Genomic DNA, 18637 nt, shown 5'->3' with positions numbered 1-18637 from the left:
CACAGGTGCATTTCTGCAAGACTCATACAGACCTGTCACAAAGTACTTCCAAAAGACGCAACATGTGCCAACAAAGCTGCGCAAACATGTTAGCCTGATAGACACTACACAGCTCTACCCGACTTATCTGGAGCAAAAGCTCCTATTTTTCCCCTCCTGTCTCAGTTYAGTCTCCTTACAACAACATTATCAAGATTCAGAGCCAACACACTGTTTTAGCAAACAGTGTCTTAGAACTTGCTTCTCCGACAAAGGTGATACTCCAGATTGGGTGGGTGTTTTTGGGAATTACATGTCAGCTGATTTGTATAGCTCTCTATGCCTATGCAAAAATGTCTAGTGCAGTTAAACACACAGAATCACAGAGTGGGTAAGGTTGGAAGGGACCTCTGGAGATCATCTAGTCCAACCTCCCTGCTCAGCAGGGTCACCTAGAGCATGGTAGACAGGGTTGCATCCAGGTGGGCCTTGATATCTCCAGACCAGGAGACTCCACAGCCTCTCTGGGCAACCTGTTCCAGTGCTCTGTCACTTGCACAGTGAAGAAATTCCCCCTCACGTTCAGATGGAACTTCCCGTGGTTCAGTTTGTGCCCATTGCCTCTTGTCCTGTCACATGGGACAACTGAAAAGAGTTTGGCCCCGTCCCCTTGACACCCTCCCTTCAGGTACTTGTACACATTGATAAGATCCCCCCCCTCAGGCTTCTCTTCCCCAGGCTGAACCGGCCCAGCTCTCGCAGCCGTTCATCAGAGGGCAGGTGCTCCAGCCCTCTGATCATCTTTGTAGCCCTGTGCTGGACTCTCTCCAGTAGCTCCATGTCTCTCTTGTCCTGAGAAGCCCAGAACTGGACACAACACTCGAGATGAGGCCTCCCCAGGGCTGAGGAGAGGGGCAGGATCACCTCCCTCGACCTGCTGGCAACAGTCTGCCTAATGCACCCAGGATACCATTGGCCTTCCTGGCCACAAGGGCACATTGCTGGCTCATGGTCAACTTGTCATCCACCACCACTCCCAGGTCCTTCTCTGCAGAGCTGCTCTCCAGAAGGTCAGCCCCCAGCTTGTACTGGTGCCTAGGGTTATCTTTCCCTAGGTGCAGGACTCTGCACTTGCCCTTGTGGAACCTCAGGAGGTTCCTCTCCGCCCAGCTCTCCAGCCTGTCCAGGTCTCTCTGAATGGCAGCACAGCCCTCAGGTGTCTCAGCCACTCCTCCCAGCTTGGTATCATCAGCAAACTTGCTGAGGAGGCACTCTGTCCCCTCATCCAGGTCATTGATGAAGAAGTTGAACAGGATGGGACCCAGTACTGAGCCCTGGGGAACTCCACTAGCAACAGGCCTCCAACTAGACTCCGCGCCACCAATGACAACACTCTGAGCTCTGTCTTTCAGCCAGTTCTCAATCCACCTTACTGTCCACTCATCTAACCCACACCTCCTGAGCTTCTCTAGGAGGATGTTAGGGGAGACGGTGTCAAAAGCCTTGCTGAAGTCAAGGTACACAACATCCACTGCTCTCCCCTCATCTACCCAGCCAGTCATTCCATCACAGAAGGCTATCAGATTGGCTAAGCAGAATTTCCCCTTGGTGAATCCATGCTGGCTGCTCCTGATCACCTTCTTTTCCTCCCTATGTCTGGAGATGACATCCAGAATGAGCTGTTCCATCACCTTTCCAAGGATGGAGGTGAGGCTGACAGGCCTATAGTTGCCTGGGTCCTCCTTCTTGCCTTTCTTGAAGACTGCAGTGACACTGGCTTTCTTCCAGTCCTCAGGCACCTCTCCAGTTCTCCAGGACCTTTCAAAGATGATGGAGAGTGGCCTGGCAACACTCTCCGCGAGCTCCCTCAGTACCTGTGGGTGCATCCCATCCGGGCTCACGGATTCGTGAACATCAAGCTTGCCSAGAAGGTCTCTAATCCTATCCTCCTCAACCAAAGGGAAGTCTTCCTTTCTCCAGACTTTCTCCCTTGTCTCCAGGCTCTGGGATTCTTGAGGGCTGCCCTTAGCAGTGAAGACTGAAGCAAAGACAGCATTCAGTAATTCTGCCTTCTCTGTAGCCTTTGTCACCAGGGCATCTGCCCCCTTCAGTAGTGGGCCTACATTTTCCCCAGTCTTCACACAATGGTTTGAAGATGGTGATTGCTATCTTAGGGACAGAAGTCAGTTTTCATTAACTTTAACCAACAGCTGAAACCAAATACACCCTACAGTAGATCTTTGCATTGTAGATCAACATCAGTTACTCTTTTCATGCATCTCAGAAGATAACTTCTAGATTCTGTACTGCTTTGGAAGGATACACTTTCGAGATCCCCAGAGGAGTCTCTTTCGTTAAGCTGTGAAGCAGAAACCTGGAAATATTGAAGAGTGTTTCAGGCAAGTGGAAACTGAAAGGCTCCTCCTGCAGTATGAAAAATACAGACATACATTTCTAAGCTAGAAGCAACAACTAGCAACTGAGCATCTCAAGTAAGTCACTGTACTTGGATACAACTGCAAAAACAAGAAGTGCTGGCAGGACATTACAAGTGTATTTTGCACGCCTTTATCACCAAATGCCTGCTACATACAGAAAAGAGAGAAAGGGATTTGTGTAGTTAAAACAATTTTCTAACAGGCAATTAGACACCAGGACAGACTGCCCAGGAAGGGTGTGGAGTCTCCACCACTGTAAGGTCTAAAAACAGTCTCATTAGCAAAGATCACCATAGCAGAGCCTTCTTTTCGGCAAGAATTAAGGGTTCTCAAACTTTCTGTAAAGGATATGAGGGCAAGAGTCTTATAATTTCTGGAAGTGACAGGAGCTCCCCACTCATGATTGCATATCATTTTGAAGTAGCTTACACACATCACTGCTGATACATGTACATTACGGGAATCCCCAAATTCAAGGCTTTCTTCTGTTCAAACCTGTCTTCCATGATTAAAGAAAAAATCCTACCACAGCCTGTATAGGACCAGAGGCCTGGGTCACTGTGGAACCAATCCAATTTAGCTAGCAAAAAGGGCCTGAAATGGAAATTCAGCCATCATCATATCCTCCACCCACACTGAGAGAAGTACAGATCTGCTGAGGTTCTCTCTGCACTGCAGTTTTTAGAAATTAAGACAACAGAAGTTCTAGCACAGTACAACAGAAGGCAAAGAAATAAATTAAGTTACTATACAGTACCACTGATCTACGTTCAATTTTTAATTGCCTGAAGAGTCATTAATTGTTCCTAGTTATTTCTGGACTCCCTGAAGAAAAATGCTCATGAAGAATAAAAACAACTTCTAAAGTAAATATCTTACGGTGTATCTTTGAATAAAATGATAGACGTGGTAAACTTCTGCCAAATGCTGGAAGCGATGAAATTTCTGTAACATTTCAGTCTTCTGTTGTTCATTCTCTGTGGGAGGTAAAGGCATTAATCTAAGCCTCCAAGATACTCAATGGTAAGAAATGAGTGCATTATGATTCTAGTGCCACCACTTCTGAAAGACTAATGTACAGTCCAAGTATGTCCTATCTACCTGTGCAAGCCACAGTTATAGTCTTGCCATTTCTGTGAGCAAGTTGCTGCTTTGAAATAAGCATGTTAAAATGTAGAATGGTTAATGCAATGGTTTTAATACAGCCAGAGGCTTTAGCTTAGTTAAAGGTAGAAAATAATAGCCATCCATCACTGGAAAGCTCATCCATAACTTTAGAGTTTAGAGATAAAATGAGTTTTGAAACATTTTTTTCATAAATATTAAATACACTACTGAACAATTTGGAACAATTTGCATCTCTGTACAATACCTGAGGGATAATAAATCAGCACTACTGTAGATGGCTAAAATAAAAAAAAGATGTTACAGTACCAGACAAAAGGCAGCATTACACTCTTTTGTATTCATTATTACTAAATTACACCTCCTAACCACTGGCTCCACCTCTCTCCCAGTGAAACACATTTAGAAGACAAGATAATAGCTAATGAACAATCAGTTTTCTCTTTGTTACAGAAATAATTTATGAAATATCTCACAAACCCATGCTTTAATACTAGATGCATCTTACATTTCCAGATCATCTTTTATTTACTAATACTTTAACCCTCCAGTCACTTCTCTAATTCAAATGTGTTGAGAGAAGGTATGTGAGGATATGCAGCCCCAAGAGACAAGAATTTGATTATAGTCAGATTTCAAAATGAGGCCTATAAATGCTGATGTTTGTTTGTTCCTTTGTTTTAATAAACACAGGAAAACTGGGGGACTACAAAAATAGCAGTTATGCACAGTATAAAAACAACATAAAAGTAGCTGCAATAATGTTACTGCAATTCAGTAACTGACTGTCTACATGTGCAAGAAGGTAACAAATGTGAACTTGTTTTCAGTTACTTACCTTGTGCTATATCTAAACACTGCATGGAGAGCATCCAGTAATAATAGGCAGCATCATTAAATCGGCTTTCTACAACAGCATTGTGAGTTAGCTGCTCCAGCACTCTTACAGCTTCACTTTGCCTGCCAGCCTTGTGGAATGCTACAAAGAAGGCCAAAACAAAGGATTTTTACAGTATGATTGTATCAATTAACTGAGATTAATGTTTTTAAATTAAGAACAATCTATTCAGCCAATATCAAACAGTCTATCCAGGGCAGGATGAAAAGGGATTATACACTGGTACTTTTCTCCTTGAAAGCAGCAACACTAATGGAACATGAGAAGCATCTGTAGGTATTTTGTGGCTTTTGYGCTGTCTCGGGAGGTTCCTGAGGCAGAAACATTACTGCAGCAGACAGATGTTGTACAAAGCTGGTTGCTTTTTTAAAAGCTAGCAAATAGCAAAAATACAGTCCTGATTAGACCTCTGTACAAACAATGGCAATTCTGAACACTGCAATATCACATCTGTATTCAAAACTACTATAAGGTAAGGTGTGAAGCTAGCACTCTAGTTTGTAATGCTCAGTATTTTAAAATACTATAGCATTTACTATATCCTGTTATTTATTAACAGCCTGTCTTTAACTGATGCTCTAAAGTTAAATCCTGAATCCCCACTTGGTAAATATGCATTTGACAGTCTGCATATAGGGTATAAAGAAAAATAAAATAAAATAAAAAATAGACTGCACAATTGCCTYCTGACATCAGCTAGCTCAGCTATGACCAAATTCTCACACACCTGCACAATGATCTCTAGCTCACTCAACAGCACCAAGCTGTGTGGAACAAACTCTAACCTGGGAAGAGGCATACCTATATCCACACTGTTCTATGTGCAAACTACTAAGCTACCCTAACACCAGATGCTCAAACATTTGGCAGAGACACACACAAACTAGTTTTGCACAGAGATAGCTCATAGCTAGCATGCTTACTGGCTTGGCTGTTATAAGCAAATGCAGTTATACTCTTAGAGCTGAGCTGGCTCTGGAAACAGCAGATGCACCCATCACATGGAGATGCACCTGAGAAAAATATCTGTACTGGGAATATGCTGGCTCTGCACTGAGTTTGCTTCAACCTCTCCACAACCCTTGAACAGTTTACGAATAAAACTGGGAAGCCTGTCCACATGATGGAAAGCTGACAGTCCTCTTTAAGATGTTTTGTGGATTTTGTTAGTATCATAAAATTATCTATAAACAAAGATGAAAATTTTACTTGTACAAGCCCAACATTACCTAAATACAAGGGAAAATACACTTTCTACACAGGTTTGTAAGGTTCCTGCTACATTTTGAATCCTATTGTGATGAAAATTATTTTTTTTWAAAAGGAAAGTTCAGATAACATGCCAAATAGCTGTTGCCACATGAGTCATACTCAGATATGCAATGGGACAGAAAATCTGAAATTATTTAGACAGCATAATTTTTATTAAATCTATCATATTTTCTTATCAATCAAGGAGACCTCCATACACTCTCTTAACACCACTATGAAAATACATATTCTATTTATTTCTTTTTGCATCTCACAGATTCAAAACTCTGTAGGGCAGAGACTGCATATTCTGTACTGGAAAAGTACTGAGCATATTCAAGTATATAGTGATCTCCCGCAGGTGCGCTCTTACCTTTTTGTGCTTCTTCAAATCTATCATTCTCTGCTAGCCACTGAGCATAAGGGACATAGACATCATCTTTGAATTCAGAATGCTTTTCAGTCAACGCAAAGGCCTGAAGTACAGAATAAATATGTTTCTAGAATACTGCACCATTTAAACACCTAAGGATTTAGCATACTCCATGGGAGCGATCTTTTAAGCCCTAAATAAATTCACAATAAAAATACATAAGTAGAATAAAGATTGTAATTCATGTTTTGTCCAATAAATATGAAGCTAATGTCTTAAAATGATAAGCAATCAACAACAAAAACTAAGCCCAGTAATAGTCCAGTTTCTGAATCAGAAAAAAATGAAGCGATTATCTAGGCAATTTAGTGGATTTCACAGCAAGAGACAAAAAATATTTTTTCTAAATCTATCATCTAAAGAAATCGAAGTACCACTATAAATACAGTCTAGATTAGCTTCCTGTACTCACTACCTAGTGAGTAAAAGATATTACACTCAGCAAAAATTTAAAGTGAAGAAACAAGAACAAAACTAACAGTGGCTCTATCTGTGAAATGGAATGGTACTGGCAGACCCACATGTACAAAAGAAAAAAAAGAGAAGAAAAAGTGAGGTAAGCAGAGCTTTGCCTAATCATAAGCCCAAATCCAATTAGAGAGGTGTCCACGCTACCACAACACACATTCATCAGATTTAAATTATGCATAGAGTATTCTCACTCAGGTATCTTATCCAAATTACAAAATTAATGCAGTTCATAACAAGTTCCCAGGACATAATTATTATTTATTGTTTCTTATGGGCTAGAAGCATCCCATTGATTCACAGGCAACCATTACTCAAGAGGAAATACAGAACTGAAGCCGTATCAAGACATATTCAACCATGATACTTAAAAAAAAAACCACGTCATCAAACAAAATGAACTTAAGCACACTGGAAGAGCCAGACATTTGTCTCCCTTTCTTGCAATCACAGATAATAATTAGTAGCAACTTTAAGCACAAGTTTGGAATCAAAGGCATGCTTACTTCTTCCCAGCGATGAGTCTCTACATGGAGATGTATCAATGCTTTCAGGTCTCCAACCTTCATGTAGGTTTCTGCTGCATAGCCAGGGTTATCAAGTTTCTTAAAATAGAAGGCACATTTTGACAAAGGCTCACGCTCAGCTTTATCCAGTTTTCGAGCTATTTCAATTAACCTAGGCACACACATAGAAAAGATGTTTTAAGTTCTGCCTTTTTGCTTTGCCTTTTGTTTGGTTGTTGTAACAACTTTTCACTCTCAAACAGTTAATTATTACAATAATTAACTTTATTGTAATTATTGTAATATAGTACTATCCTACATGCTTTAAGCAGCTTTCAGTAAACATTCAAAGAACTTTTTACAAACTCAAGACCTGTTCCCACAATCTTTACTCATGTGTGCAGTTCCATATTTCAGCAAGGAGTAACTTCAATAGATTTGCTCAGCCATGAAGATGGAGACAGGTAGCAGATCCTGCATGACTAAGTCACATGTGCCACACCTTCTCAACCCTGACCTAAAAAAAGATTCTTGAATAAATACTATCCTATTTGGCAAACCGCAAAATGAGGCAAGGGAAAGTTGTATTATCTGTCTAAGCTTTTACAGCAACTTAACAAAAGACTCAAAGCATGAATTATGGTTAAGTCAAGGAGAATTTGACCAGTGACAGGAATGGCCCCAGAAATTCTTTCTAGGAGTTCTGCGTCTCAGTCATCCTCTCAATTAGTATCTTAGTCTGCCTGCTCAATTAGTATCTTTTAAGAGCTTAAAACAACAGAAATAGACTGCCATATATAAGCAGTGATGTGATGATTACTCTGAGAAGCTTAAGATATGCATATTTTAGAAGACAGCCTCATACTACAGATAAACCCATTCATACCTGTTACAGTTTTGTTTGTTTTTTGTAGTATATTTACGATCCTACCCTTTAAATATATGACTTCGAAAAATATTTTTGATTGTAGAAGTGCTTCAACTACAACTATACTCAATTTGACGTAAACAAGGCAGCGTTTTAGGCAAGCTTCGTCTTACTTTAAAATTATAGAGAATTCACTGGAGTTTTTATTACGTATTATATTAGCTCTGAAATAGAACTAACACATACATGTCAACCCAGCCATGGTCCCCACTGATTTCTATGGCCTTCATGTGCTCGCCAGCAGAGAGGTACATCTCCACTGCTGCTTTTGGTTCATTAATATTCTTGGCCCAATCCGCTTGTTTTTTTATTAGCATCTTTGTATCTTTAGGGTCTCCAGATCCCAGAAAATCCTGAAACAGTGCAAGAGAAAGTTTGCATTACCTTCTGATCACAAATACTATTATATTTCAAATCATAAAGTAAATAAAGTTCTTTTTTGAGGAATACTGTAATGTCTCCCTAAGATAAGAAATTTTGCATACAGAACAAAGTGAACTGACACAGCCTTCAGCAACTAATTACCAAGGACCAGTGTGTTTTGTACGTGACAATGGCAAATCTCCAGTCTAGACCATTTTCAGTTAAAAAAGACAGGAGATTCGAGAAAGGCCAGGAGAATAATGATACAGATGCCTCAGAGGTAATATGTATGTCCCCATCGGATAACCTGGAAAGCTCACACTGTTGATCCTGTTTAGTTTAAGTGGATACAAGTCATGATTTGTGCACGCTTTTCAGGAACATATCTTTCCAAAACAAAATAGTACCACTCAAAAAAACTTCAACAGACCAATTCCAATGTTCAAACTTTATTTTGCAAGTAAAGAAGGTACTGTTTCATTCTTAATAATTACCCTGCCCTCTTCTGAGTTAACAACCACTTTATCTCGTATTAGGATCAGGATACCCAGCCCCAAATCCATTAAAGGTTGAAATCTCATTTTCTGCAAATATATTTGATGATTATATTATGATATATCAAGGAAGTTGTTAGATAAGGACAAAATSACAGCTGCTCAAAAGTGAGCAGGATTCTGAACTACAGATCTTGGCCAAACTTCTGCACAGTAATAAAACACCAATTCTAGATGCTGTGATGATGACCACTTTGGAAACATTTATGATAGTTTGTTCAGCTTCCTCTGCCAATACTGAAGCCTTAGCACCATGTGGTTCACATATGTTGACATCATGAGCCACATAAAAAGTACTTCAGCACTGAAAGAGGGATTAAGGGCAATTTTGGCTGTTAACAGAACAGACTACTGTCCATTAAAATAGCCTCTATGAAATGAAAAATATTTTAATAATTTGTTTTCCAGCTCAGGTCATTAAAAATAAGTTTGTAACCAAAAGCTCAGCKTCTTAATCTACAAAGGTTTTTAGTCTTTTTTTTCCCCCTTCTTTCTTTTCTTTTTTCTTTTCTAAAGATTCTCAGTAATTTGTAATCTGGTAGAGTGATAACAAGTCTGTGGCCATGTATCAAAGGACCTGACCTCTGCCTCTATAGTCTGGACTCTCTACTCAGAACCAATCAAGGTCAAGCTCAACCACAAGGTATCAGATTCTGAAAGYGTCCCTTTGCTTAATTCTGACAGCATTTAAAACAAAACAAAACTAAAACCCCCCAAAACTAACTTGCTTTGGAAGAATACCTGGCAAGCAAGGGAGTTTCATATTCACATCTCTACTCCATATACTGTGTACTCCCTGCACAAGAAGCTTCCTTCACATGCTATTAAATACCTTTAATTTCCTCTGCATGGAGTTACTCTCAAGGAGAGAAGCCACAAGTCCTTTTACTCTGTTAGTTAAATATAGCCATGACTACTGACAAGAACCAAAAGATTCTTACGAGGAYGGATGGGATTTTCATCTATGAATTAAATTTACGTACAAGAAGAATCAAAATATTGAAGCTAACTAAGACTCATCAGAGAAAAATAGTGAAAGTCAGACTTATATGAGGAAAATTCCAAATTATTTACATTTTGGGCTTGAAATAAAAAGATTTATCTGTAGCACAATTTGTGGAATCTATGCTAAAACAGTTCATGTGCATGTTATGGTAAAGGCTTTGTCCTATATTGCACAGAATGAGACTCTGATGTGTAATGAGTGAGATTAAACAGTGCAGGCATTCTCAGGGATTTTGATAAGAAAGCACTATAGAGTTAAAAGCCAAATAATCCTTTCTTATCACCATATAAAAATGCCACTTTAAAAACAAACTGTATTTATTTTATTTCTACATGGGAATAGAGTTTAAAAAATGTCAAAACAGATCTAATCTTTGGAAGTAAACTCTGATAAACAAAAACATACTAGGTTAGTATATTACATACTTCATAAAATACATTAATATAGAATGACCCAAACATTTGTTTAAGTTCAAACTCTGAAGGAAAATGATTTTTTTTTATAATACAAAAGTGAATTAAACGCATGGCATACTTACCTCCACTTTGCATATATGCTAACTCATTATCTTTGGAAGACAAAGAAAAGTACTCTTGAACAAGATAATGAGAAAGAAACAGAGCTACAATATCTAGACTTATCTTTTTCATAAGGAAAATGACCAAAGACAATACCATACAATCGTAATGAAAAAATCACCTTGGTGGTGTCCACCAAAAAAATAAAACCATTGAAAACCTCTGAACTCCATGGATGTGTCTGAAAAGATATAAGGCAAAATTACTTACCTCAGTAAAAGACTCCGAACTACCACTGCATATAGACAGAAGATACTCATCTTTTCCCCACTTATAAGCCAAATGAACTTGGGGCTAACTAACTGAAAAAAAAGCCATAGTTCCAAACATACATTTTACCCAGCCATTGGTAGAATCATACTTTGAAAAAATTTACAGCTACTCTATTATTACTTTAATATTTCTGTGTTTAAATACTAAGTTGCAAACAATTACCTTAGCATAGTCAAACATGCGTAAATCAGAGTACATATCGAGAGCCAGGTTTTCATGTCCACTCTTTTTGTACAATTTAGCTGCTTCATGAAATTTTCCCTGGTAGGCATAAACATCTGCTAGGAACAATTCATTGTTGTTCTCACCGTGCTTCTTCCGCTCCTGGGGAAAGTGGGAGGGGAGAGAAGGGAGAGATTCTATATGAACTTGATACAGTTTAGAAATAGCCATTGAAAAGCCAGATTTTCAGGCTTATATTTTAACTATTAATATAATTATCTTAATAACAGGTTTTTGTCTTTCTATATTTCTGATGAATTTATAATTGAAGGATTAAATCCCTTCTTAATTGAAATTAGGAAGAGCAAAATTAAATGTCACTATGAAACTGAAGTGATGAAAAAAACACTTCTTCTGATGTCATACAGAAAAATATTCAACATATGCTATCATTATGCTATTTTAAAAAAAGGCATCTGATGGGTTCCTTATTTTCCCCTGCAGAAATTCTGTAGCATTTAATTCACCTAAATTAACAGTATATGGGTGGGTATGCGGGAAAACAGGCATGAAAAAATTGCTACTAATAASCAGATTCAAAGGCATAGTAATCCGCCACTGAATCGAAACAGTGTCACCACCACTGTCCCCACATATAAGAGCTCATGATTCCAGGCAGGTAGCAGTTGCTTCCAGGGTGGCCTGTGTATGTTGTCCTGCTAATTGGAGTTGCGGTTGTAGCACATTTAAGCTGATACCCAGATATGTATCATTAAGCAGTCATCTTGAAAGAGTTTGCACTACCAAATCAGAAACAGTTTCTGTTGACCTTAAAGAACTTCTGGGCAAATCAATGGAGGTCTGCCTACAATTTACTATTTTTTTGGTGCTCCCAATTGTAGTATTCCACTATTAAATATTATAATTTCTTAATTAAAGATTCAATTCCTGCGTTATGGGAATTCACAAACACTATAAAAAACACACATACATTGAGACTGCATCAAGTCTGGCCCAATGTAGTTCATTAATTAAATACACGGTATCGTATCATACTAGGTAAAAGTTAGAGACTAAGAAGAAAAAAGGAGAAAARGGAGAGAAAAGGAGAAAAACAATTCCAAAGAACCAATAAAGAATCTGGACACACAAGCAAGTTACTGTGAGACAAGTTCAGTAGCGAGTTTACAGAACTCCAGCAACTCAGGGATAACTGCCTTGCTCTTGCTCTGCACGTGTGGTAGCTCCCACATGACCAGAGAGCGTGCAGTGCCACAGAGAAATCCCGTTCATGGATCACATCTATAGAAGTACATCGATTTAAAGAGACCAAGGCTATATATAAATTTTTAAAAGTAGCCACAGTTACTGATTAGGCTGATTCTTATCAGGCTAATATTAAAAGTTTCTTCTTTAAAAACTTGGTTAAAAAATGCTCAGAGAAATTCTTATACCATTCTTGAAAGATTTCACAGAAATTTGGCAGATTTAGAGACCTGGAAGTTACGTTTCTACTGTCATCACTTTAAGAAATGTGTGATTACTGGGAAGAATCTGTCATATTAATGGCATATGAGTGCTTAGTTATACCCTTACAAGTCTAAAAACAATCCAATATACCACAAGAAAGAGTAAGCAGTGATGCAGACCCCTCACTTCAGAAGGAGCTTTTTCAAGAAGTCTGAAAATAAATTTATGTCCTTTAGAAAGGAAATTAATCTTCCTAATTAAACAGAATACAACATGACAATACCCAAACACCCTCAGTAGAGCCAGATTTGGAAAACCACACATAGAAAAGAAACATTACCACTAGCAAGAGAATTCTCTTACATATGTATCTACCTTTATAAAAACAGTTCCTACCGCAGAGCTTCATCCCATATTAGACACCAAGAAAAGTTAACTGCAACCAATAGATGGCTGGCATTTTGACAGAACCAGAACAGCTCTACAAAAATGGAAGACAAGGATTGTATTTTGTAGAGCTGGTTTAACCTAATTAGCATGTGAAAGAAATTCCCTTTATGTCATCTCAACACAGATATTCAAACTAAGTATGACCATGTGGTCTTTGTAAAAGTACAAGAGTGATGGCATGCCTTTTAATGTAGTTATGACACACGGTATTGTCTAGCTAAATTTTATCAAGTGTGAAAAGAATGAGAACTAGCGATTAGAGCACAGCATGGAAGTAAGGAAACTCAAATTCTGTTTCCAATTGTCACTGACTTGTCATGAGACCTTGAATTTGTCATTTTATTTCTCTGGGCCTGTCTCTCTCTCTGCAAAAAGATGATAATAGTAATTACCTACCTCCAGAGGGTAGGGAAAGGCTTAACTAACTCATGTTTATAAAGTATTCTGTACTAAGTTGCATTAGCACAGTAGTATTTTACCAATTATTAATTAAATATTGAAGGTTTTTCCAGTTTTCCTAAAGGTTTCTAAATACTCACACAGTACACTGTCCCCCAGGCCTAGTTTACTTTTCCCTATAAAGTTTCAGACACAAGACTAGGATCTGAGTCATCTCTACTAATAAGGACTTTTCACTCTACACATATCCAACAGTCAGAAGCACTGCTTCCACAAAAATCTCTCCAAAATAAAAAGTACCGATTTTGGCATRATATATGCTCTTAGACTTCATGCTAGCTCCAATTATTCTCTTACCTCGATGCTGCTGATCAATTCCAAGTATCTAAGGTCTCGTACTCTGGTAAACGCCTATTGAAAAGAAAAACAAGAAAAGGAATCAACTTGAAAAGCTAGGAAATCAACAGAATTTTGTTATGCATAAGTCAAGCTGTAGAAGGATGATGGAGGTGGACAAGCAAACAATATATTTATCTTCATGCAAGTAGGACAGAAAATTACGCTATTTCTATGTTTGTGTAGTTCTAACCCAATGAGCTCTGACTACAATTGGGGCTCTCAAGCATTCCAATAAATAACACAAGGGTACAATCCAAACAGTTTATTACTGAAAACAAACAGCAAATGCAGGGACTAGCAGACGTATGTATATCAGTCCCCTAAGAATACAAAATGCCATTTAAAATATTACAAACTTCCACTCTGGCTATTTTATAGCCTTTCCATTTTAACTATGAGGCATGACACACTTAAGCAAATTTAAGGAAACCATTACAAGGTAGAACATATAAATAACTGTAAAGCTGAAGCATACTGCATATGCTTATAGTTTTTACGCCATTCTGAAAATTCATCATAGAATTAGTCCAGAGAAAGAAAGGAAGTAAAGAGATAAGGTAAAAGTACAGTGAGACAGTGTAATACATTTTGCAAACAGATAAATGTGCAACCCAAAGTCCCCAGTTAGCACAGCTTAGCACTTGCTCTTGATATGTATCAAAAAAAATAGAAATTTAACTCTTTGAACAGTATGTTCAAAATTCTAACAAAACTAATGCTCAGGAGGGCATAGAATATTCTGCTTACACCAGATCAGACTAGGAACTACGAGAGCCTTTAATGTCAAGAAGCTGCTTTTGTTCAAATTAATCCGCTTTAATTCTAAGAGGACACTACTTAAAAATTCCAAGGAGGCACTGAAAACTTCTTTAAGAGTATCTATTTGCATAAAGTCATCTTTGAAACTGGAGAGAATTATTCTGATGCCTCCATTTAGGAAAAAAATAAAAGCATTTAATTTCCCCCCAAATAAAAAATTTAAAAAATAATCTGTCTTGTAAAGGATGTCTCTCATTACAGGATATTCCTGAATATTTTTAGATCGTTTAGTCTTTCATACAATATTCATGACACTGAACTTTTTTGATCTCTTTTATTTGAGAGGAGATGGTGAAAGGAAACAGGGAAGTATTTTACATCAGAGAAAACTGTGTTCATCAGTATGGGTCCATTTAGAGGCCACTCCCAGAAACAATGCAATACAGATAGAAAATGACTAAAACAATGGCATGTCCACAAAGAAAATTAATGCACAGGTAACAAAGAATGTGAAGCTTCCACATTTAAACTGACGCTATCTTAAAGAGTGAGAGGAAAAAATTAGAAATATAAATTGATAGCATTAAGGAAGGAGGAAAAAAAAAAGTTAGCTAAGAAATTCTTTGCTGCCATCTGGTGGTAAGCATCACTGTTAAACAACTTTCCAGTTATATTTTACTCAAACTCATTAACTCATTTTCCAACAGACGAAAGAAACCTTTCCTTTATATTTAACACTTTGATTTAGAGCATGATATTTATCAAGAGGGAGAAATTTTATTTCTGCCTAAAGCCTTATCTCAAGTTCTTGTGCATATCACAGACCAACATTGTCTTTGATATTTGGAATAATGTATATGCCCAAGATGAGCAAGGTCTTAATACAAGAACATCACTTTGTAGTCCAGCCATCAAAAAAATATAAGTTACAGGTTTTCTGCTAAGTAAAAGTACTTTACCTTTTTAGCAGTTTCAAACTCCAGCCCTTCTAAAGCTTCCATAGCCAGCTCTTTCCAGTCAGTATCGGTTACTCCTAAACACGCAATTTGATAGGCTTCTTTAAACATTTTTCGTTCCAGATATTGATACATTGGTGCAGACTGAAGATTTCCATCAAAAAAAAGCGTTTATCAGAAAGCATAATACTAAGATATATTAGTGAAATTCTTTAGCTATATTAGAAAAAAAAGCTGTAATTACAACCATTACAAGGCTCAACAGAGAACGCATTTTAGTATAGCAAACAGAATAATGCTGTGGAGAAATTACTGTTGTATTTTTATACAAGCTGGGTTAATTATATCCCAAACTTGTCCATCGTGATGTCTTTAGTTGCTAGCATGGGCATTACAAATAGAAATTCTTCTGAGCATCGTACATGCATGCACATACAATGAGCTTTTTTCACTTACAGAAGTAGAACGAAGTAGGGGTTGGTTGTTTTCAAAGGCTCCGAGTAGGAGCAGTGGCATAATGGCCCATTACAAAGCATCCCAGGCAATATGCAAGACACTGCTAGGTCTGTCATGAAGAAGTTAACTCCTCTGTGCTAACCCTGATGACAAGGCTGTTTTACCAAGACTGAGACTATTAAGCCCAAAAACCACTGACTTCTTAAGGATCCACCTGCCTTAAAGAGAATTAGGGAGAGGGGATGTCAGCTGCTGCAGGCTGGCAGACTGACTGAGGCTCAGGGATGTGCCACTTTAGTCTGGACCTTGGAAAGAACAGGGAACGCTGCTGCTAGATTACCTTTAATTCTGGGCTTGCAATCAAGGAGAGTACATATATTGATTTCTGTGGGGTTTTTTTGTTTTTTTTTAAATCAATTTCTTTGAAAGTTGTATAGTCTTTGGTACTCCCTCCCCCTGCATAGGTATAGTGTTGAAAAAGCTGCCCCCACTATTCTACAGCAATTTTGTAGCTATAAAATGCCAAAGCCAGATAAAAACTGTACTAGGCCTAACAGATACCAGAGCTGTCAAACACTGTGGACAACCCAGAGCCTAATTAAGGGATCAGCACAGTGTATCAGAGGAACAGGTAAGACTCTGCAGCATGGGGACCCATTGTTTTAATACAAGCACATGGCATTTCCACCTTCTTAATCGACTTTCAGCTTCAAATTCAGCCCACATTTGGGTGTGCAAATGAGACAGAACCTTTTTTTAGGTTTTGTTTCTTGGACTGTTTTARCCTCTTCCATTGCCATCCACAAAATATTCTTTCCTGTATTATGGAAAGGACTTCAAGCAGTCTCAAGCTTATAATATAATGACTACATATGCACCAGACATTCAGACTAAAATGTATGGCTTAAATATTGTCTAAACATGTCTAGAGAAAGCAACAGTAAGACAGTATTTGACATACTCATAGGAAAAATGAAATGACAACTTGAAGAAGGTACATAGAAAAGACACAACAAAAACACAGGAAGAGGTAACATTGGAACCATATCCTCAGCTTTGCTTTTAAATTAAACACATTTGCAAGTAAAGAGGGAGAAGGAGAAACAATCATCAGCAGCAAAAATGAAGTTAAATTCATTAATGCCAAACTCCAAAAATAGTAAGAAGTCTGCATTGCAATCATTTGGTATATGAAATACTGGTAACTTTCAGAAAAGCTTCTTCACTTCTTAAACGCTGATGTTTATTAAATATAAAGCATGACTTAATGGGATTAAAGGATTACCTGTGGAACTTCAACAGCTGACATAGAAAAAACATGAAGACAGAAGATTTTGGAGCCGTTGTATCCCACAACAAAGCCTTGAAGTTTTTGCTGATGGACAGGGAAGTTGCTAGCTTTGATATTGAGGTAACCCCCTCCAGAAAAGCAGAGCATATCCTCACACTGTGCGTTCCAAGCAACACTATTAGCATTGGGTTCCTAACAAACAAGATAATAAATGGTTACAACAGATACAATCACACCTTCTTTCTTAAGAAAGATGTCTTTCAGCTAGAACATCCGACATATTACAGCCTGGGTATAAACACATGAAGATACACACACACACGCACACACACTCATTACACACACTCATTATTTACATTTGTAATATTCTAAAGACCAACATAATCCCCAGCAGATCCACACAACATATTTTACACTTCAATAAACAATTATAACTGTCCTTGTTTTGTTGTGTATTCTGTTAATGATCTGTACTCTCGGACTGTAGGATATACAACATTCCACAGTAAGACACAGCTTGCTAGTTGCCACATTTAATTGGTAAATTTTTGTCTGTCACAGAAAAAGTTACAGATCCTACCTTTGTAGCACTTTGTACTTTCTATCCCATGTTCTCTGAAAATGTTTCATCAACATTAAGGGATGAACCCTTAGAGCAACTGTTAAACTGTCAGTAAGGACAGAATTATTATTCATTTTATAGTCTGGGAATAAATGAGGAACAAATAAGTTTAAGCTTTAATTCCGTTCCTACCGATGATAAAGCCAAAACACTCATTAATACTTCAAAGGGAACCAGGACAGGGCTCTAAATTAACTTGAAAAGGTCACATWAAGTGCTTTTTATGTAGTTGTTGCTCACACACACCTCCTGTATAATTCACTGTCTGCTTTCTCCAGAAGAGTAGTTTTGATGGAGAAATAGATCACAACTAAATCCTACATTGTCTGATTAAGGGCAATTGTATGAATTTCTGCACACCAACATTTCCTGGCCTATTCTGCACTCCTGGTTTCTCACACTTTTTTTTAAAAAATAAAAAAATAATAATAATAAAAAAGACTTTGAATTTTACCTGAAACAACAACTCTTTGGTATGAATATCATATACTAAGCAGGTATCATTTTCATCAACCACTGCTAGCTTGTTTCGGGATGCACTCATATCCAGACAACGCACAGCTGTGGATTGCTTCAACAGGACGATTGCGAAGACATTATCAACAAATATCTTCAGAATCTGGACATATTTGAAATCAAAGTCAGTCCACGAAAATTTCCTAAAACCAGAAATAGTATAGCAGGTACCAACTCTAGCGCTATACAAAATAAATGACTGCACTCCCTCCCTCCCCCCAAGATAAATTCTGCGTTAGAGTAAATGCTTTCCATTTGAGGTATCTTGAAAAAGTTTGTTTCCACAACATATTCTAGGTTTCAAGTCCATATAAATAAAACATCGGCCATACATACTGGATTTTGTAACGTTCCACT

At 37.9% G+C, this 18637-nt stretch overlaps 1 protein-coding gene across 2 annotated transcripts in view; it reads right to left on the bottom strand.

Annotated features, from left to right (window-relative positions):
- Positions 1–18637, bottom strand: part of IFT122 (intraflagellar transport 122) — a 33510-nt gene that overhangs the window by 5013 nt on the left and 9860 nt on the right. For both annotated transcript variants that reach the window (XM_085308883.1, XM_085308884.1), the window contains 11 exons: positions 18219–18383; positions 17137–17334; positions 15399–15539; positions 13639–13692; positions 10963–11124; positions 8213–8379; positions 7099–7270; positions 6065–6167; positions 4381–4521; positions 3297–3394; positions 2303–2403 (listed from right to left, as the gene is read on the bottom strand). In XM_085308883.1, coding sequence (XP_085165009.1) covers positions 2303–2403; positions 3297–3394; positions 4381–4521; positions 6065–6167; positions 7099–7270; positions 8213–8379; positions 10963–11124; positions 13639–13692; positions 15399–15539; positions 17137–17334; positions 18219–18383 — 1502 coding nt within the window. The remainder of the gene's footprint in view (positions 1–2302; positions 2404–3296; positions 3395–4380; positions 4522–6064; positions 6168–7098; positions 7271–8212; positions 8380–10962; positions 11125–13638; positions 13693–15398; positions 15540–17136; positions 17335–18218; positions 18384–18637) is intronic.

Source organism: Rhea americana, unplaced genomic scaffold, assembly GCF_003343005.1.
Source record: "Rhea americana isolate MKP2758 unplaced genomic scaffold, rheAme1 scaffold_286, whole genome shotgun sequence".
NCBI lineage: Eukaryota > Metazoa > Chordata > Aves > Rheiformes > Rheidae > Rhea > Rhea americana.
The sequence above is the reverse complement of the archived record's forward strand: the minus strand, read 5'-3'. Positions and strand labels throughout refer to the sequence as shown.